The following is a 22,386-nucleotide window of genomic DNA, read 5'->3' as shown; positions in this document are numbered from 1 at the left end:
ACTGAAGCCCGGCCACATGTGTAATTAGCTCTGTTTTCACAGTCATTATGGCTCAGAGAGAAGATAAATAACTTCATTGTAATGACCAGATAGCAGACAGTAAACCATCGAATAACGGTACGGCTGCTGTCACAAGAAAAAACACTCGATTTGAATCAAAACAGTTTTGTCATTTATTGAAATTTGAATCAATATTTATAGTTTATTTACAGACAAGTTTTCACTTTCAACTCTTGAAAGCTTTATTTGATTGGTTAGCTATTCAATAGCTGGTTTTAGACTTGGACTTGTAGACTAACTGTGTGAGCTGGTTTTCATTTCAACACAGCCTGGTCTAATAGACTAGACATAACATAGTAAATGTAAATCCGAGACACTGGCATTAGTATATGTTACGTTTGGTATGGTTACAAAAGACAGAAGTTTACTTAAGGCAAAAAGTAAAGGACAGGGGGGACAGGTGGGCGTATAATGCAAACATTATCGAATCGTATCACAGACAATTTTAGCTAATTATCTACTTTAACTACTTACTACTTTTTAGCTACTTTGCAACTACTTAGCATGTTAGCTAACCCTTCCCCTAACCTTACACTTTTTAGCTAACCCGAACTCAAACTCTTTTAGCTAAACCCATCCCTGCTAACCTTAACCCCTAGCATAACTAACGTTTGCCAGCTAGCTAATGTTAGCCTCCTACCCACCTAGCCAACATTAGCCTCAACAAATTGGAATTCGTAACATACTGTATCATACATTTTTCAAATTCGTAACATATCATACAATTTGGAATTCGTAACATATCATACGAAATGGATGATGGGCATCCTCAAATTAATACATACCATATGAAACATAACATATGACACTAAATGTGAGTGTCTCTGATTTAAATATTGAATAATACAAAATGCTCGGAGACACTATGTTGTTCAACCAGGTAAAGTCTTAAAGCTGCAATATGTAACTTTTTGGGCGACCTGACCAAATTCACATAGAAACGGGAGTTATCGATCGGTCATTATCATTCAAAGCAAAGAAGCAGTAGATATGTTCTATGTGCACTATTTCTATGCGTTCTGTTCTGAAGTTTAGTTTTTTGCGTCTTTTACTTAAATCTTTTTACACCAGCTTCAAACAGCTGAAAATACAACATTTTTGATTACGGTAAATATATTTCCCAGCGATTTAGATGCTACAATGATTCTCTACACTAGACATGCTTGTTTTGTCACAGACTGAAATTAGGCAAACTATTTGATTTTAGTAACCACAAAATGGCGGAGTGATTTCTGCATAGTGCAGTCTTTATTCTCTTTGGGTCAGCACAATTGATTAAGGTGGATGAATCCCGGGTGTCCTGCTGTCCACAAGACTGTGTTAGCCCTCTGAGCTAAAGCTAACACAAGTCTTTTCAGACAAGGTTACTCATCACACGAGTGTGGATCACTGATCCACTTCCATGGTTTTTGTAGTACGACAATAAGGCTTTCGTTCCAAAGATTTCTTCATTAGTCCAACATCAAAAATATTTTAGAAAATAAACAACACATTTACATGTATAGTATATAACTCAACAAATGCATAGCATTTTTCTTAACAACAAACCACACACGTGGTGCTCTGAGAAGAAATCAACACCAAGGATAACAACAAGAAGGGAGTCAAACTCATGGACTTGATTTCAGTTGTCCAGCTCTTTTAGATCAGTAAAAATGAAAGAAATGAGACAATGAAGTAAAGGAGGCTTCATGAGACTATTGAGACAGCCATGAGGTCCAGATGAGGAACACAGTCCTTCAGGTTCCAGTTCTATGTCTATGGCACAGTTCCAATTCCTAGCACCTACCCAGGAAGACTATGGACTATTGTTTCAAGTAGGTCGTAGCAATAGGTTTTGGAGTGTCAACAAGTCTGTGGCTTCACTCCTCTCTTTATGGTACACTATCCACAATTTTCTTGTCTCACTTCATCAGTCACTGGGCAACTCATCAGTCACTTCCTGAACTGGCAGGTTGTCATCCTGCTGTGGGGGGTTATGGGTAATGGAGTTCCTTGGAGAAGGTGGAGGTGAATGACCGACACTTTTGGAGGAGGCAGAACTCTGGAACAACGGAGCTCTCTCATTGGCCTGTTCCTGGACGGGGATTCCGAATGCATCATCTGGCCCTTCCTCCTCGTTGCCTAGCGACGTCTGGCTGACGTAGACGACGATGACATCAGCGCTGAAGTTCATAACCTGACCGCTGGAGATGAAGGTGGTGTTATTGTTCCCCGTCACCTGACCTGGCAGAGAGAGAGTAGAGAGAGAGTAGAGGTATAGAGAGAGAGTAGAGGGTAGAGAGAGAGAGAGTAGAGAGAGTAGAGAGAAGGAGAGGGAGAGAGAAAGAGAGAGAGAATTAAGGGGTCAGTTTAGCCAGTTAGCCTAGTTAAGAGTCTTGCCATTGTGGTCTCTTTCCCAAAATGGTATCAGGTTTAATTTCACTACCAGAGATAAAGGGACATAACCAACCAACACAGAGAACCAAACCTCTTTTGAAATGTGTACAGAGGCCAATGTATGTTATAGTTGTGTAATTATGCAGTAACACACACAAACACATGATCCTCTAAAGCTGTGATATAAAAAAAATGTTTATGTTAGGGGCGACCTCAGATGACTAATAGCGAGTAGGAGTGATGATGACCGTGCACAGTAACCATAGAAAGACCGTGGTCGGCTGCGGTTGCTTTGACCATAGTCCTGGTCAAGGACATCATAAACATATCATTTAACATCAGGGTTTCAGTGTGACCAGCAGTTTTCATTCTATGTGAAAATGTTAAACTTTATTCAAGCTGCCATTTAGACGTAGAGAAGTATAGTTTGTCATAACATTATTACAGACGACATGTCCATCTCAGTGCTGAAATAGAATTAGTGTTATTCAAGCTGGCATTTAGACGCTTGTATCGTAAGCAACTTACAACTAATGTCCTATCAAACCCACAACTTGTGAGAAGCACGATGCTCCAACCAACTGAGCCATCGGAACAACTCTGGCGTTTGTATTCAAATCAAGTGGAACAAACTGCCATCTTGTCCCTTATTTCCATGTTAGTAGTTCACACCGCTGATGGTATTTATAAACACAACTGGAAAACTACAGAAGTCTGTTTCTGTCTGCTGCCCATTTCAACACCCCCCCCCCTCTCTCCCTCTCTCATATTCCCATGTTAACTCTGTAGAAGTGCAATGAGACAGTCACTCCTCACACCTCATTTACACGAATGCACGTGCACATGCACACAAACACACACCATAACATAGTATGTGTCAGTGTCTATAATCCCATCTGAAATCATTTACTGGCACTGGAATACCAGTCTGGCCAGCCTGGTGTAAAAATGTCATTTCACCACCATCACTAAAACAAACAAACCCCCTGGTGTCTCTGTTTACAGCAGACTGTCTACAGTTGAACTATCCTAGGAGGGCAGATAACATCAATTATGAGAGAGAAATAATGGAACAGACGTAAACTGAGTGTGAAACTTGCTCTGCATCTCATTCTAGTCTAAAGTGGCTTCCGCTCCTCATCTCCTTTCCTTCTGGAGCTGATGTAGTCATGGGGAACACCTGTCTTCGCTTCGCTCGCTATACTACTTTAACCTATCGTGCAGGTCTATGTCCAGGAGACACAAGGACTATACTACTTTAACCTATCGTGCAGGTCTATGTCCAGGAGACACAAGGACTATACTACTTTAACCTGTCGTGCAGGTCTATGTCCAGGAGACACAAGGACTATACTACTTTAACCTGTCGTGCAGGTCTATTTCCAGGAGACACAAGGACTATACTACTTTAACCTGTCGTGCAGGTCTATGTCCAGGAGACACAAGGACTATACTACTTTAACCTGTCGTGCAGGTCTATGTCCAGGAGACACAAGGACTATACTACTTTAACCTGTCGTGCAGGTCTATGTCCAGGAGACACAAGGACTATACTACTTTAACCTATCGTGCAGGTCTATGTCCAGGAGACACAAGGACTATACTACTTTAACCTGTCGTGCAGGTCTATGTCCAGGAGACACAAGGACTATACTACTTTAACCTGTGCAGGTCTATTTCCAGGAGACACAAGGTCTTTAATGTCCAGGGTCCAGACACAAGGACTATACTACTTTAACCTGTCGTGCAGGTCTATGTCCAGGAGACACAAGGACTATACTACTTTAACCTGCAGGTCTATGTCCAGGAGGCACAAGGAATATACTACTTTAACCAGGTCTATGTCCAGGAGACACAAGGACTATACTACTTTAACCTGTCGTGCAGGTCTATGTCCAGGAGACACAAGGACTATACTACTTTAACCTGTCGTGCAGGTCTATGTCCAGGAGGCACAAGGACTATACTACTTTAACCTATCGTGCAGGTCTATGTCCAGGAGACACAAGGACTATACTACTTTAACCTGTCGTGCAGGTCTATGTCCAGGAGGACTATACTACTTTAACCTGTCGTGCAGGTCTATGTCCAGGAGACACAAGGACTATACTACTTTAACCTGTCGTGCAGGTCTATGTCCAGGAGCCACAAGGACTATACTACTTTAACCTGTCTATGTCCAGGAGACACAGGTCTTTAACCTGTCCAGGGAGACACAAGGACTTTAACCTACTAGGTCTTTAACTATACTACTTTAACCTGTGCAGGTCTATGTCCAGGAGACACAAGGACTATACTACTTTAACCTGTCGTGCAGGTCTATGTCCAGGAGGACTATACTACTTTAACCTGTCGTGCAGGTCTATGTCCAGGAGACACAAGGACTATACTACTTTAACCTGTCGTGCAGGTCTATGTCCAGGAGACACAAGGACTATACTACTTTAACCTGTCGTGCAGGTCTATGTCCAGGAGACACAAGGACTATACTACTTTAACAGGTCTATGTCCAGGAGGTCGTGCAGGTCTATGTCCAGGAGACACAGGACTATACTACTTTAAGGACTATACTACTTTAACCTGTCGTGCAGGTCTATGTCCAGGAGACAAGGACTATACTACTTTAACCTGTCGTGCAGGTCTATGTCCAGGAGACACAAGGACTATACTACTTTAACCTGTCGTGCAGGTCTATGTCCAGGAGACACAAGGACTATACTACTTTAACCTGTCGTGCAGGTCTATGTCCAGGAGACACAAGGACTATACTACTTTAACCTAGGTCGTCCAGGAGCAGGTCTAATGTCCAGGAGACACAAGGACTATACTACTTTAACCTATCGTGCAGGTCTATGTCCAGGAGACACAAGGACTATACTACTTTAACCTGTCGTGCAGGTCTATGTCCAGGAGACACAAGGACTATACTACTTTAACCTGTCGTGCAGGTCTATGTCCAGGAGACACAAGGACTATACTACTTTAACCTGTCGTGCAGGTCTATGTCCAGGAGACACAAGGACTATACTACTTTAACCTGTCGTGCAGGTCTATGTCCAGGAGGACTATACTACTTTAACCTGTCGTGCAGGTCTATGTCCAGGAGGACTATACTACTTTAACCTGTCGTGCAGGTCTATGTCCAGGAGGACTATACTACTTTAACCTGTCGTGCAGGTCTATGTCCAGGAGACACAAGGACTATTGAGATGCAGCCCGTCTCTCCGAGGTGTGATCCCATAATTCAGTTGTTCCCAAACTGAGAGGTGCGTAATAGTAGTGCATCATCAGTTCCTCTTGTCATATCAGTCAGTAATACATTAGAGAGCTCCAGTATTTATAACTTTAGAACTTGTCAGACATTTCCAGATCAACCAGCCTGTCAGCTAAAGCTTTTTTATTTGTTTTTTTTAGCCCATAGATATTGTTCACATTTTTTTGTCACTCAAATAGCACATGAACACACATTAGACATGGCAAAACATATAGAATTGCAAGAAGATTTGCTTTAAATCTGTAAAATGTTCTTTGCATCCCATGACAAAATGTGTAGAATTGCAGAAAATAAGCTTTAAACCTGCTAAATTCTCTCCAGTGCTTGTGCTCATAGAAATAGATGTGGCGTGTGCGCGCGCAGGGGTGTGTGGGATGTTCTCCAATGCTTCAAGGGGGGCCCTGAGTGAAAAGGTTTGGGAGCCCCCGCCATAATTAACCTCTCTGAGCGGGAAGTCCAGTTAATGACATGTTATTACTGCATTATGAGAAATGTGGTTTATTTACTTACTGCTGCTTTGGGGCATAATTAAAGTATACAGTGATCAACGAGAGTCTGAAAGTGTGTGAGTCTGGGTATTACTCAAGGGATGTGTATTCAGAGCACATCTTGTTTCAATTAGACCTGTAGTCACTTTGCAAAACCCTGCAGAACTCTGGAACTGGGTGAACAGGAGTGTTGTGGTGGGCAGAGCTCACACACAGAGAGATAAACACACACACACGTTACAGCACAGTGTAATCACTGGCTCATCACACACACATTCTTCTTCCTACTGTGTGTGGTCTTTAAAACAAGCCAACAGTGTACAATATTAGCAGGAAACCAATATACTTATTTTGGAGCAACAATGTGAAAAGATATTTCTGAAATCTCAGTTACAGTCCTAGCCAAAACAATGTACAATAACCCAGATCCAATAACCCAGGAGAAACACCAGTGGATGTATTTATCTTTCCTCTTTAACAATGGTTGGAATGTATAATGACATGTGTACAGTGCCTTCAGAAATGATTCACACCCCTTTAGTTCTTCTACATTTTGTTGCGTTACAGCCTGAATTTAAAATGGACTAAATTGAGATGTTGTGTCACTGGTCTACACACAGGACCCCAAAATGTCAAAGTGGAATTTGGTTTGCAGAACATTTTAGAAATGAATAACAAATGAAAAGCTGAAATGTCTTGAGTCAATTACTATTCAACCCTTTTGTTATGGCCTAAATAAGCTCAGGAATACAAATGTGCATAACATTTACATTTAAGTCATTTAGCAGACGCTCTTACAAATCGCATGGACTCATTCATTCAACAATATGGTTAACATTATTTTAGAATGACTACCCTCTCTCTGTACCCCACACATACAATGATCTGTAAAGTCCCTTCATCGAGTAGTGAATTTCAAGCACAGATTCAACCACAAAGACCAGGGATGTTTTTCAATGCCTTGCAAAGTAGGGCATCGATTGGTAGATGTGTCAAATTTTAAAAAGATGACACTGATATCCCTTGGTGAAGCATGGCGAAGTTATTAATTAGGCTTTGGATGGTGTATCAATACACCCAGTCACTACAAAGATACAGGCGTCCTTCAAAACTCAGTTGCCAGGAAGAAAGGCAACTGCTCAGGGATTTTCACCATGAGGCCAATGGTGATTTTAAAACTGAGGTTGGATCAACAACATCGTGGTAACTCCACAATACTAACCTAAATGGCAGAGTGAAAAGAAGGAAGCCTGTACAAACTACAAATATTCCAAAACATGTATCCTGTCTGCAACAGAGCACTTAAGAAATATTGCAAAAAATGTGGTGAAGAAATGTAGTTTTGGTCCTGAATACAAAGCGTTATGTTTGGGGCAAATCCAACACAACGCATCACTGAGTACCACTCTTCATGTTTTTAAGCATGGTGGTGGCTGCATCATGTTATGGGTATGCTTGTCAATGGCAAGGACTAGGAAGATTCCTATGATAAAAATAAACAGAATACAGCTGTAAGCACAGGCTAAATCCTAGAGGATAACCTGGTTCAGTCTTCGCTCGCTATACTACTTTAACCTGTCGTGCAGGTCTATGTCACAGCTCTTAGAGACTTACCCAAAAAGCCTCACAGCTGTACTTACAAAGTATTGACTCAGGAGTGTGAATAATTATGTAAATTTGTTCTTTCATTATTGGATTTTCAATACATTTGCAAACATTTCTAAAAACATGTTTTACTTTGTCATTATGGGGTATTGTGTGTAGATGGGTGAGAATTAAAAAAAATATTTGATCCATTTTGAATTCAGGCTGTAACACAATAAAATGTGGACCAAGTCAAGGGATATGAATACTGTATTTAGCCTTTTTCTTGTAAAAAAGTGTGGCACTGCTGTGCAGTATCTACCTGAGGTGAGTGCTGGTTCCGCAAGTTGGCTCTGGATACAATCAGGGGCACACTCCAAATCCGAGCCCCCAGATAAGAGCTTGTTTCCTCCACTGCCCCTCCAAGAAAGTCCCTGGTTAGGCTCACTGCTGGAGGCCTCAGAGCTTAGCTTGGACTGCTGGTCTCCCACGGTTACAGAGGGGTCAGGAGAGGTTATAGAGGTTGAAGTGGGTGTGGTGTCTGTGGTGGGGGTGGAGCTTATGCTAGAGTTCAGTCTGTATAGCCCATCCACTTTCCTCTGTGAGCTGTCAATCAGCTGAGCTTTGACCTCTGACCTGGCTGGGGTCAGTGGCAGGTAGAGGTCACATGACGGCATGACGGGGGAAAGGGGGGAGGAGGTGGGAGAGAGGGAGTAGGGGGAGGTATTACAGCTCATCTCAGAGCTCTTCCCTTGCAAGCACTCAACCATCTTGGCCCTCTCCCTCCCTCCATCTTTTCTTTCATCCTTCTTTCCATCCCTGCTCTCCCCATCTCCTCCACAGGAGCAGGTCCCGAGGGTTCCAGGGTTGACGGCCTGACTACAGTCTTCATTCTCTCCTACCTCTAAAGGTTCCCTCACAGACAACACACACACACAGGAGCCAGCCCACAGTGGAGACACACACACACCCTCTGATACACCCTCCTCACACACAGCCTCCTCAGAAACCTCCTCCGCCTCCCCTGACCCCTCACTTCCCATCCCCTCATCCTCCTCCTCCCTCCTCTCCTCCTTCATCTCTTTAATGGGTGGTAGTTTGACCCGGTCACCAGGTATGGCTGTAGGACAGGTGTGTAGAGTTTCTGAGGGGGTGTCAGCAAGGACAATCAGACAGGTTTTCTCACACAGGGTGCAGTTCTGCCCCCCTACCCTACCTCCTTCACCCCCACTGTGGTAGAGAGGGGCCAGAGTCTCCTGGAGAGAAACACAAACAGATATGTTAGTCTGAGGGCCATTGAACGTTTTATTTAGTCTACGGTTAATGCATGTCATCAAAAAGTCTACCCTACCTGCTGTATCCGGGTCCTTTTCAGATTCTGGACACATAATCGCAAATTCACTGTAAAACATAAGAGGATGAGTGTCATTCATGTCAGATACATTTTATGCCAAGGAATATTTATATAAAAAAATGATTCCTTCAAGAATATTGTCCTCTGCAACAAATTCAACCTGGGTAGACATAATATAGCAAATTTAAATCTGTCTCCCTCCATTTAGTATCATATGTTACGTTTAGTATGGTATGTATTAATTTAAGGATGTCCATCATCCATTTCATATGATATGTTACGAATTCCAATTTGTTGTGTCTAACGTTAGCTAGGGGTTAAGATTAGGGTTAAGGTTAGGATTAGGAATTAGGTTAAAGGGTTAAGGTTAGCTAACATGCTAAGTAGTTGCTAATTAGCTCAAATGCTAAAGTTGTCCGTGATGAGATTCAAACACAAAACCTTCGGGTTGCTAGATGTTCACAGTATACGCCCACCTCTCCACCCCGACCGTGGGTGTCCAGGATTTACGTTTACTATGTTACCTCTAGTCTATGAGACACGGCGGACAAATTTAATCTCTCACTCGGGTACCTGAGAGTAGTTTGAGTTTGTCCTTGTAGCAGAAGAGCAGGAGGATGAGGAGACAGAGGACAGTGATGACTGACAGAATACACACTAGGACCCAGGAGGAGGTAGAGGAACCAGAGAGATGGGGTCCACAGACAGCATCAGTCTGGTCGCTCCCAGTCTTTTTGTCACTCTTCCCCAGGCCTTTACAACTGGAAGGAGAAAACACCCAAGGAGACATGGTCATTATTTCTGTTTTATAGCAATTCAGGCATTCTCTCTCTCCTTTCTTTCCCTCTCTCACTCTGCTCTCTTTCTCTCCTTCCCTCCCCCTCTGTTCTCTTGGTTGACCACAGAGTCAGGCAGTGGTAGAAGCTGCTCTGTGTTCCAGTGGAAGTGGTGCAGCATTAGTCAGAAGAGCGCTGTGGTGGAGCTTTGAGCGCCTGTAGAACCCTGTTCCTGCCTCACTGAATGGGACACACTGGACTGAAGAGGAGCGCCCAGGGGAAAAGACATTGTATGAAGGGACACGGTATAGGTGTGTGTTAACTCACTTGGTCCACTGTCTGCATGGTTCTATAGAGGTGTTGGGAGAGAAATATCCTCGCTTGCACGCAACACAAGTTCTCCTGCCCGCCTCTGAGTTTAAAACACACATGACAGAGAAGAGTGAAAAACTGGACTGCTAACAACAGTGGCAACACAGAAGTGTGTGTGTGTGTGTGCCTGCCTGTGTGTGTATATGTATATGTATGCCAGCATGTGTGTGTGTGTGCACGCGCGTGTGTGTGTGTGCATGTTAATAATAATAATAATAATATATGCCATTTAGCAGACGCTTTTATCCAAAGCGACTTACAGTCATGTGTGCATACATTCTACGTATGGGTGGTCCCGGGGATCGAACCCACTAACCTGGCGTTACAAGCGCCATGCTCTACCAACTGAGCTACAGAAGGACCACGTCTGCGTGTGTATGTCTCTCTCACCAGTGTCAGTCTCCAGTCCATATCCTGGTCCACAGGTAGGAATCTTCTCACAGAACTCACAGTTGATAGGAGAACACTCTAGACCAGGTTGACATTGACAGGGTACCGCAGCCTGGGGGTTACTGGGCCTCTCACGATTAAAACCTTTACCTGGGTTTCACAAACAGGTCAGGGGTTAGTGGTTAACCAAAGCAAACACCACAGACATCAGCATCTCCAAAAGCCTTTGCTAAAATGTATAGAAAACAAAGCTTCAACAGTAGACTTAAAGGCATCCCTTCCAACTAGACTAGACTCCAGTCACCTACTGACCTGTGTCACAGAACTTCTGTGGCAGACACTTGGTCTCGTTGGTCCAGTCAGGCTGGTACTCATCACGACCACACTGACGACACTTGGTGTCAGAGTACCCAGAACACTCTGCAAACACATAGGAGCCTGGGGGGTGGGGAAGAGCGAGAGGGTTAGACTGGCCACAGGTTAATACACCAACGTTGCAGTGATCTGCTGAGGTAAGAGAAAGCGGAAGAGGAAGAGGCTAAAATAGATACATTTCCATTACGCTTAGAGATGAACAGTTATTTGGGGATTAGGGTGTGTGCACATGTGTATGTATTGCAGCAAGTCAGTTCCTCTTTCACATCCTTCCTAATTTATTTTCAGGAAAAATGAAACATGGCAGTTTCTTTCTTCCATGCATATGACGGCTCTCTGCTAAAGCCCAGACAACTGGTTCTGTAGAGTGGTCATATTGGGTGTTAATGGCCATTCATGTATTTCTCTGGTTTAGTTTACCTGGTTCACACCTCCTGCAGCATCTCTTGTCTTTGAGGTACTGCTGCTGGGTACAGGTGGGTCTGGAGAGGGCTCTCTGGAAGACAAAACACAAACCACTATGGCCAATCTGGTTGTGTCAAGGCCTAAAACAATTATTGGCAGGTGACAGTAAATTTGAACAAAATGTCATTAATTAATTTGTTTATTCACCGTACAAAAAGAAAACTGCATGGGGAAAAAATCTGGTTAAAAATGGTGGTTCATGTCTGGACATGTGAATAATGACACGTGTGAACGTTTGTCACGTGAAAGTTCTGAATCTATTTTCACATGTGAAACCGCTAATTTCACACGTGAATATGCAATTGACATGCGAGGTGAAAACGGGTTATTCCCCTCACATATAAAAAGTGGACTTCAAGACATGTGAACAACTGACTTCACGTGTCTCTTTTCTGATGTGAACATTTCTGCTCAACATGTGAAAACCGCTACTTCACATGTGAAAATGTGAAAAATGTATCATGTGTGTTGCTTGTAAGGGTCATTCATGAATTTGTAGACATGAGATATAAGTCTATCAGTAAGACTAAACAGTGGTTGTTGGAGGACAAGAGAAGAGGATTGCCCAAGACAGAAAGAAACAGAAGACCCCCAACACCTCAAGGCATTCCACTGCAAACATTCTCACATTCTCACTGTCAACAGAATGCATTTTGGAATGAAACATTACTGGAATAAAACTTTGTTCTAATGATTTGATTCCAAACGGTTCTAACGTCCAAGCTCTTTAAAACAAGACCATAAAATACAAATATTGCCCACTTCAGCAGAGCATACTTGTCACGCCTTGGTCTTAGTGTTTTGTGTTTTCGTTGAATATTTGGTCAGGCCAGGGTGTGACATGGGTTTATGTTGTGTTTCGTATTGGGGTTTTGTAATTATAGGGATTGCGGCTGAGTAGGGGTGTTGTATGGGCTTGGCTGCCTGAGGCGGTTCTCAATCAGAGTCAGGTGATTCTCGTTGTCTCTGATTGGGAACCGTATTTAGGTAGCCTGGGTTTCGCTTTGTATTTCGTGGGTGATTGTTCCTGTCTCAGTGTAGTGTTCACCAGATAGGCTGTATTTAGGTTTCACGTTCCGTTTGTTGTTTTTGTTTCTATAAGTTATTTCATGTATCGCTTTTGTTTTTCTTCATTAAAGACATGAGTAACCACCACGCTGCATTTCGGTCCGACTCTCTTTTGACAAACGAAGAACGCCGTTACAATACTGGCATTGTAGTAGTCACCAGAGTGGATACTTGGCTGTGGAGGGAAGGAGGTCGCCTCAGTGGCTCGTTGAAGCTTGGTGTACAGATGTAGGATCTTAATTTGACCACCCTGTTGCAGGATAACTTTCCAGTTAAATTTGAAACTTGTAGTGTACAGTGCATTCGGAATGTATTCAGACCCCTTCTATTTTGTTACATTACAACCTTATTCTAAAATGGATTAAATAAACAAATGTCCTCAATCTACACACAATACCCAATAATGACAAATATGTATTTTTGGGCCATTTTTTTAAATAAACAGAAACAGTTTATTTACATTTACAAGTATTCAGACCCTTTGCTACGAGACTCAAAATTGAGCTCAGGTGCATCCTGTTTTCACTGAAGTGTTTCCACAACTTGATTGGAGTCCACCGGTGGAATATTAAATTGATTGGACATGATTTGGAAAGGCACACACCTGTCTATACAAGGTCCCACAGTTGACAGTGCATGTCAGAGCAAAAACCAAGCCATGAGGTAGAAGGAATTTTCTGTAGAGCTTCAAGACAGGATTGTGCTGAGGCACAGATTTGGGGAAGGGTACCAAAACATTACTGCAGCATTGAAGGTCCCCAAAAACACAGTGCTCTCCATCATTCTTAAATGGAAGAAGTTTGGAACCACCAAGACTCTTCCTAGAGCTGGCCACCCGGCCAAACTGAACAATCGAGGGGAAAGGGCCTTGGTCAGGGGAGGTGACCTATAACTCGATGGTCACTCTGACAGAGCTCCAGAGATCCTCTGTGGAGATGGGAGAATCTTCCAAAAGGCCAAACATCTCTGCAGCACTACACCAATCAGGGCATTATGGTAGAGTGGCTAGACGGAAGCCACTCCTTAGTAAAAGGCACATGACAGCCAGCTTGTAGTTTGCCAAAAGGCACCTAAAGGACTCTCAGACCATGAGAAACAAGATTCTCTGTTCTGATGAAACCAAGATTGAACTCTTTGCTTCAAGTCTGGAGGAAACCTGACAACATCCCTATGGTGAAGCATGGTGGTGGTGGCAGCATCATGCTGTGGGGATGTTTTTCAGTGACAAGGACTGGGAAAGTAGTCAGGATCAGAGACCCTTGATGAAAACCTGCTCCAGAGCGCACAGGACCTCAGACTGTGGTGAAGGTTCACCTTCCAACAAGACTAAGCACACAGCCAAGACAACACAAGAGTGGCTTCTGAATGTCCTTGAGTGGCCCAGCCAGAGCTCAGACTTGAACTCAATCGAACATCTTTGAAGAGTGAAGAGACCTGAAAATAGCTGTGCAGCGACGCTCCCTATCCAACCTGACAGAGCTTGAGAGGATCTGCAGAGAAGAATGGGAGAAACCCCCCAAATACAGGTGTGTCAAGCTTGTAGCGTCATACCCAAGAAGAATCAAGAATGTAATCGCAAGATTAAGATCCTACATCTGTGTAATAGATACTTAAAACATGAGTTTCTCTCTACTGTGAACACTGATCGTGCTGTGGTCTACCCACCCACTGCTGTTGGCAGGGGTTCAATGGTAAGCTAATACAATACCCCTCACCACAAACACACATATGCATGTACCTCCCCAGCCAGTGTTCTGAATTACATTAATAATACTGTTATGAGAGAAAATATGCTGAACCAAAAGTTTCTTTGTGAAGGAATAGAACTAACAAAAACACCTAATTCTCCATTTATATAAACCTTCAAACACCATGAGCACAGAGTGCTTCTGCCGAGTATTACTAACCCCATCCTAAAGAATCTTACAGTAGCTCTACTTCACTGTCACATGGCACAACTCTTGCCTCTCTCCATCCCTCCCTCTGCTGTCTGTGCCCCCATGCCAGCTCTGTCCCCCAATCACAGACTACAGAAACTCATCTAAAGCTTCTCATTCAGGTTCTTCTTGTTACCCACCAAATTTTTAAAAACAACGTCTGTAGCCACGTCTTAAGCTGCAACCCAGAACAAACAAGCTTTCTGCGACCAACCCTTTAAAAACCTCCACTGATACGGTTTTAGTCTGTGTGTCTGTGGTGCCAGAGATCCCAACAAGTTGAATTACTTCCATAGTGTCTCACATCAGTCATGGTTTTGCTTTTAATGATGAATGCCACTCATAGTTGTGACCACAGTCATAATGAGCAACATGTGTTAGAGGAGACAAGCTGACTGAGATCAGAGCAATGCTGCCATGCATCAACTTACAGCTGTTGAAGAAGGACACATTTCCCATACATCGAAGAAGGTGGGTGAGTAATGGAGCAGTAGTTCCAATGGCTCAGCATGGTGCTGGAAACACTATAGTTGTGGGTTTGATTCCTGGATGGGCCATATATAGATCGGTCCTCTGGACCCCAAGCGCTGCATGTTTTGGTTTTTGTCCTAGCACTACACAGCTGATTCAGATCAACTAATCATCAACCTTCGATCATTTGAAACAGCTGTGTAGTGTTAGCAAAAACCAAAACGTGCATGCCTTGGGGTCCCGAGAACCCAGTTTTGGAAATGCTGCCTTACCGTATAACTGTCATGGATCAATGTTTCAGAGATGAGGGAAGGGTATGCAGGAAGGAGGTGAGGGAAGAAGGAATGTTGAGACTATTGACACCCAACCGTGACAGACAGTATTGCTCAGTGACAGATTTGGGCGAAAGGGGACAGGAAACCAAAAGAATGCTGGGAATCGTATTTCAGTTTCCTCTGCCTCCGAACATCAGGCCATAATTGAGACGTTGCTGCAATATGTTTTAATTCATTAAATATATAAGAGCTTGGCTTGGATCCACCCTAAATTATTACAGGCTAAACTAGAGAAAGGTCAGGATGTTACATAGGCACCTCTAACCTCCATCCATTCTTATTTTATCTGAAGTGCAACTACAGTCAGTTCTGTTACATGCAAACATTGGTTCCCAAACTGTTTGTGTGTGTGCTGTGAACCATCATAAGCGTTAAAAGAAGAGATAGAGATATACAACGTAGAACAACAAATAATGCATGCAGAGCAGAATTAGGCCGATACCCGCTAATTAACGAAATCCAGAAAACAGCCGTTAAATTCTACAACCACCTAAAAGGTAGCGATTCCCAAATATTCCATAAAGCCATCACCTACAGAGAGATGAACCTGCAGAAGAGTCCCCTAAGCAAGCTGGTCCCATGGGCTCGGTTCACAAACACACCCCACAGAGCCCCAGGACAGCAACACAAATAGACCCAACCAAATCATGAGAAAACAAAAAGATAATTACTTGACACATTGGAAAGAATTAACAAAAAACAGAGCAAACTAGAATGATATTTGGCCCTAAACAGAGTACACAGTGGCAGAAAACCTGACCACTGTGACTGACCCAAGCTCTAGTTTTCACAAATCTCGCCGAAGATGGTGCCTCTTCCTGTTCGGGCGACGCTCGGCGGTCGTCGTCGCCGGCCTATTAGCTGCCATCGATTCCCTTTCGTTTCTGTTTATTGGGTTTAATTGGGTACACCTGTTTTGAGTTAGTGTTTGTTTGTAGGCTATTTAAGGGCACTAGGCCCGCTGGGTATTTGTGTGGGCTTGTTCTCTGTTATTTGGTGTTGGTGTATTAGTGTGATCTATATTTTTTCCGGACAGTTTTAGTCCTTTGTATTTTGGACGGGTTGTTTCATGCGCCCTTGTGTTTTGCATGTCCGTGTCTCCACTGTCTTTGGAATAAAATATCCACGTACGGAATTACCTGCTCTCTGCGCTTGACTCCTCCACTCACCATTCATAGAAGTCGTAACACTAGTGACACCCCATCCCGGATCCGGGAGCGTAATCATCGACTGACACTAATTATCATAATGCAACGGACATAAATATTACTAGAAAATATTCCTATTCATGAAAATCACAAGTGAAATATATTGAGACACAGCTTAGCCTTTTGTTAATCACCCTGTCATCTCAGATTTTCAAAATGTGCTTTACAGCCAAAGCAAGACAAGCATTTGTGTAAATTATCGATAGCCTAGCATAGCATTATGTCCAGCTAGCAGCAGGTAACTTGGTCACGAAAATCAGAAAAGCAATCAAATGAAATAGTTTACCTTTGATGAGCTTCGGATGTTTTCACTCACGAGACTCCCAGTTAGATAGCCAATGTTCCTTTTTTCCAAAATTATTATTTTTGTTGGTGAAATAGCTCTGTTTGTTCTTCACGTTTGGCTGAGAAATCGGCCGGAAATTTCGGTCACGACAACGCCAAAAAATATTCAAAATTAGCTCCATAATATCGACAGAAACATGGCAAACGTTGTTTATAATCAATCCTCAAGGTGTTTTTCAAATATCTATTCGATAATATATCCACCGGGACAATTTGTTTTTCAGTAAGACCGATTGGAAAAATGGCTACCTCTGTATTTTACGCAAGAATCACTCTGAGAGCCAATTTGTAAGTCGCTCTGGATAAGAGCGTCTGCTAAATGACTTAAATGTAAATGTAAATCAGGTGACCACTTACACAATGTAGCCGCTTACGGGTATACTTCAACATAAAGGCGTAAAACTACGTCACAATGCTGTAGACACCTTGGTGAATATGTAGAAAAAGTAATCTGGTTGATAGCCCATTCACTGCTCCATAGGGATGCATTGGAACGCAGAGCTTTCAAAACTTGAGGCACTTCCGGATTGGATTTTTCTCAGGCTTTCGCCTGCAATATCAGTTATGTTATACTCACAGACAATATTTTTACAGTTTTGGAAACTTTAGAGTGTTTTCTATCCTAAACTGTCAATTATATGCATATTCTAGCATCTTGTCCTGACAAAATATCCCATTTACTTTGGGAATGTTATTTTTCCAAAAATGAAAATACTGCCCCCTAGGCACAAGAGGTTATTAAAGCTTTGACTATGTACAGACTCAGTGAGCCTTGCTATTGAGAAAGGCCGCCGTAGGCAGACATGACTCTCAAGAGAAGAGAGGCTTATGTGCACACTGCCCACAAAACGAGGTAAAAACTGAGCTGCACTTCCTAACCTCCTGCCAAAATGTATGACCATATTAGAGGCACATATTTCCCTCAGGTTACATAGACCCACAAATAATTTGAACACAAATCGAATTTTGGTACATTTGCATATCCATTAGATGAAATACCACACAGTGTGCCATCACAGCAGCAAGATGTGTGACCTGTTGCCACAAGAAAAGGGCAACCATATATTTATGTTTATTTTCCCCCCCTTTGTAGTTTAACTATTTGCACATCGTTACAACATTGTACATAGCCATAATATGACGTTTGAAATGTCTCTATTCCTTTGAAACTTTTGTGAGTTTAATGTTTACTGTTCATTTGTATTGTTTATTTCACTTTTGTTTAACATCTATTTCACTTGATTTGGCAATGTAAACATATGTTTCCCATGCCAATAAAGCTATTTGAATTTAAATGAATTCAGAGTGTGAGGGAGAGAGAGAGAGAGGGGGGGAGGGATAGAGAGAGAGATGAGTGACTGAGTGTGAATGTGTGAATGAGTGAGTGAGATAGAAGACTAGAGAAAGAGTGTGTGACAGTTCTCACAACCAGTAGCACCTGTAAAATACTATCTTTATTTGTTTGTAAATGGGGGGGGGGGGCTGCAATCCCTGATCCCATCAGGGGTTGGGATCTTTCATCTTCTCTGACATGAGATGCATTCCAGTCTTTCTCAGATTTGCATAACCGCCACCCCAAACTCTGACACCAGGCCAAGGACAACCTCTCCCGCATTAATGATTTAACACCTGGGTATTTGTAGACTACAGATTAAAATCTAGGTACTCTGTGAATTATTGCATGATAATCTCATGTCCATTCATGTTACTACCAAGGGATATAAATGATATGTAATGACTTATAAACAGTTTACTTATGGTTAACATATGTAACAATGGTTTATAGCCCTTTATAAACAGATCTCCATCTAAAGTACTGTCTGCCGCTGGATGTGGGCTGTAGTAGACTGTATGTCTGTCTGTCTGTCTGTCATCGAAGCACCAGCACAACGCTTTATATTTTACAACGTACTCCGCAGCAGAAGCGAACTCCTTCGTCCGCTGCTCTTTACCACGCGCGAGGTTCCAATAAATCACGTTTTGCGGGGGAAGTTGTGAAGCACCAGGGAAACTGTGAAGCATGCTGTACCCTATTGCGTGATTGTATTTGTGAGTCTGTTATTAAAGAATGTGAAACAATGTGTATGTTTAATGCTTTTCATTAAATCATGTACGGCTATACTTATTGTTTTTAAATGATTAAAGGAATGGAAACATTGTGATTTTAGTGTGCGGAACGGCTTGCAGGGGAACTCAGTTAAACGTGTCATGAGGCTGATGGCTAAAAAAACAGTCTGTACTATATCTAGATTCTACAATGTATTTTCACGTTTAAGAATGTATTTTCTCCCCAAATAGAAGCTATATTTATCACGGTCCACAACTTGGTTGGTTTCTTCGTCTGTCACTCTCTCAGGTTAAGACTTGTCCTACAGGAGTGACAATGAGGCAACACCTGGGCTGGTCCAGTTAGTACAGTTGTAGACACTTAGCGTTTAGATACTGTAGACACTTAGCGTTTAGATACTGTAGACACTTAGCGTTTAGATACTGTAGACACTTAGCGTTTAGATACTGTAGACACTTAGCGTTTAGATACTGTAGACACTTAGCGTTTAGATACTGTAGACACTTAGCGTTTAGATACTGTAGACACTTAGCGTTTAGATACTGTAGACACTTAGCGTTTAGATACTGTAGACACTTAGCGTTTGCCTGCACATTAGACAAAACATAAATGACTAAATGAATACTAGTGTTTGGTATTGCATAACAGACTGACAATTGATCTAGACACTTAGCGTTTAGATACTGTAGTCATTACGTTTAGAATGTAGAAAATATGACACTAGACAAAACATAAATGACTAAAAATGTAACAGACTGACAATAAGAGAGTCATTACAATGGAAAATATGACTAGAAATGTATGTTTTGATAACAACGAGCATTGCCATTAAAAAGATGGACATGTGCAACTCATGGAAAACCGTATACAGTTGAGGACTAATAGACTGAAAAAAAAACGTTTGGTGTTCATTTGTGTTTAAATTCCAACTGCACAGGACGCCCCTCACTTTAAAGTTTAAAAAAATGTCATGGACTAAATGATTCACGCATTCCATTGTAAAGTGCAAGGTAGCCCAATACTGATCGAAAGGAGCCTAAAGTTACTCTTTATTTTCCAAGAAACTTACCTGTTTTGTTTAGAGGCGAATTGCCTCTGGCAGCTAAAACAGCCAAATTCTCCATCTAAACTTGAATCGATTCTCAATTGTAGTAAGGTTCTAGAAACATAAAGCCCTTTACTTTCATATCAGATCAAAATAATTTCACAAATTCTAAATACACACTCACTGTTTTAACACAGTTTTAGCCAACAGTATTTTTCAGTGACAACACTTTTGTGCATGTCCGACTTCCTCACAGGCATTTGGAAACGCAGATAGTCCCAGCTAATTAGTACAGGTAGTCCACTCTGTCTTCCCTATTTTTTCAGTAAACATGCGCGGGAATATGGCCATGTGGGAACCTTAACCCTATACAGGTGTGTAGTAATTTAAGCTTTTTTAAATTATTATTATTTCTGGCTGATATGAAAGATATGTTCCTTACGTTTCCAAAACAAGCAATGCGTGTTAACGTTTAGATCAAGTGTCGGGGCTCTTAAAACACTTAACTGGCCAGAAGATACATTAATCAATTGGGTGCTAAAGGTAGTTTGTGTATTTGAATGGGGTACGTGCAAAGGTACCAATGTACATGAAAGCAACTGTAGGTCCTGCATTTCTCAATGGAATATCTGACATGCAACACATTGCTCAGACAGTTGCAACACCAACCCGTATGATGGGGAGAAAGACGGAAGAGAACACGTCCTAAATCCCCTAGACAAACCCACATGATCCTGATTTACAGTAACAAGACAAACGCCCCCACAACAAATTGGAGCCTAAAGGTGAACGTCCGGTAAAAACAACCTTATAAGGCAAGCAAGAATGCATCCAGCTGTCCTTTACAGTTTACAGGGAACGGTAGAGGGCCGGGGTGCTTGGTCACGATCCAAACATAAATGTTTCCACTTGATGCTCAAGCATGTCTGTTTTCTACCAACTCTTCCAGAGCAATAACAATGGCCAGATGAAGACCTACTCTAGATATAGAGAAAACTATACATCCATTAAATAAAACTATTATCTATATAAAGCACTTTTTTATGCATGCAATGAGTTTTTTTGAGTAGCCTATGATTTACCTGTGCGCACAGATTGAGAACCAGATGGGTGACCCAGCCTTGAAATATCCAACTGGTAGGGAAGTGAATTCTCATCTCTCCTCCTTAGAGACACAAATCAGAGAAGAAAAGAAATCCAATTGTCTTGTGCAGATTTAGGATGGTCGATAGCAAAGGAACCGGTACGGTTTTGTCGGTAATTATAGGGATTTTGGGGGATACAGTGTGCAGCCTCCAGACCAGTCTGGCATTCTCGCTTCGCATGCCCGGTAATGCACGCTCTGCTTTCCTCTAGTATCACCCACGCGCTCTAGAGTGATCAGCCTCTGGTGAAAACACAGTAAATTTACTAGCACTACCGGAGAGAGAGTTGGGGAAGATCCCGCCCCTCTGACCTTCTCCTCCAATGGGTTTTGAGGAGACGAGGAGAGAGAGCATGCAATTGAGATTCTCTCATAGTCTAAACTCCCCCTCGCCATTGAATAAAATAATCCGTGTGTGTTGATTGCCTCAGACATACTGTAAAAGTTCAATGGTTTGAGTCTCACACCTAAAGTAGACCCTAATGTTGTTTCACAATGTAAATGAACCCATATAATCAATTGAAATAAACATAATTCTATAAATCTGGTCTGTCTCTTCCTCTCCACTGTATTAAACTAACATGGCATTTTGTGAGGAAGGTTGTGATGTTATGTATTCATTGCCATGACTGTGAGACTGGCCAATAGCTTCTACCCCCAGACCATCAGGCTGCTGAATAGCCACCACTAGGCAGCTGCTCACCTTGTCTCCCTCCTGCACCCTGGACTTCCTCTGATATGTCACAAAATGGGTGAGTGATATTTGGGGATCCTCTGTAACAGCCTCATCTATCCTCTCTACCCCCCCCCCTGCCTACCTAGCTTCCCACTCTCCCTCAAAGCCGTCAGGTGTAATTTAGTATTTGCATAACCGTCACTTTATTTTAGAAGGAAGGCTTTCTTCACCTTCACTCAGCTCTGCGTCACTCTCTCCTCTCCCCCTGCCAGGGACAAGCAGAACCTCACATGCAAATTCAGAGGCTTTCCACTTTTGTTTTTGTTAAGTTTTTTTCTTTTACTAGGTGAGAGAGAGTGGGGGAATATTTCCTGGAGGCGTTCTCTGGAACTTGGTAGAACTTAATGTTCTAATTCCAGGAACACAGAACAGACAGTGATGTTTGGAGTTGTAACTCAGCCATTGCAGGTTTCTGTGACACAATGGAACCTACTGGAGCTAGGTCCAGAGCTCTGCTCATCACGTCAGCTCTGACAGAGACCACAAATGTGGCTTCTGATAATAATGATGCG

At 42.4% G+C, this 22,386-nt stretch overlaps 1 protein-coding gene across 1 annotated transcript; it reads right to left on the bottom strand.

The window, feature by feature from the left end:
• Nucleotides 1–149: 149 nt before the first annotated feature.
• Nucleotides 150–21,378, bottom strand: tnfrsf11a (tumor necrosis factor receptor superfamily, member 11a, NFKB activator). The gene is made up of 9 exons (XM_046292661.1): nucleotides 21,077–21,378; nucleotides 11,473–11,548; nucleotides 10,990–11,115; nucleotides 10,678–10,827; nucleotides 10,243–10,327; nucleotides 9,713–9,900; nucleotides 9,137–9,186; nucleotides 8,108–9,041; nucleotides 150–2,286 (listed from the first exon to the last, which is right to left on the bottom strand). The coding sequence occupies exons 1-9, from the start codon at nucleotides 21,149–21,151 to the stop codon at nucleotides 1,973–1,975; spliced, it is 1,998 nt and encodes a 665-aa protein (XP_046148617.1). The 5' UTR covers nucleotides 21,152–21,378; the 3' UTR covers nucleotides 150–1,972.
• Nucleotides 21,379–22,386: the final 1,008 nt, after the last annotated feature.

This window comes from Oncorhynchus gorbuscha, linkage group LG12 (genome assembly GCF_021184085.1).
Source record: "Oncorhynchus gorbuscha isolate QuinsamMale2020 ecotype Even-year linkage group LG12, OgorEven_v1.0, whole genome shotgun sequence".
Taxonomy (NCBI): Eukaryota; Metazoa; Chordata; class Actinopteri; order Salmoniformes; family Salmonidae; genus Oncorhynchus; species Oncorhynchus gorbuscha.
Note: the sequence above shows the minus strand (reverse complement) of the source record. Positions and strands in the feature narration are given on the sequence as shown.

Bases quoted from the DNA above. Each gene is read 5' to 3' on its own strand.
- tnfrsf11a (XM_046292661.1), bottom strand. From the start codon at position 21,151: ATGAGAATTCACTTCCCTACCAGTTGGATATTTCAAGGCTGGGTCACC. The intron at 9,901-10,242 runs GTGAGTTAACAC...TTCTCCTTCCAG, and splicing joins CCATGCAGACAGTGGACCAA to TTGTAAAGGCCTGGGGAAGA. The intron at 2,287-8,107 runs GTAGATACTGCA...TCTCTCTGCCAG, and splicing joins GGAACCAGCACTCACCTCAG to GTCAGGTGACGGGGAACAAT.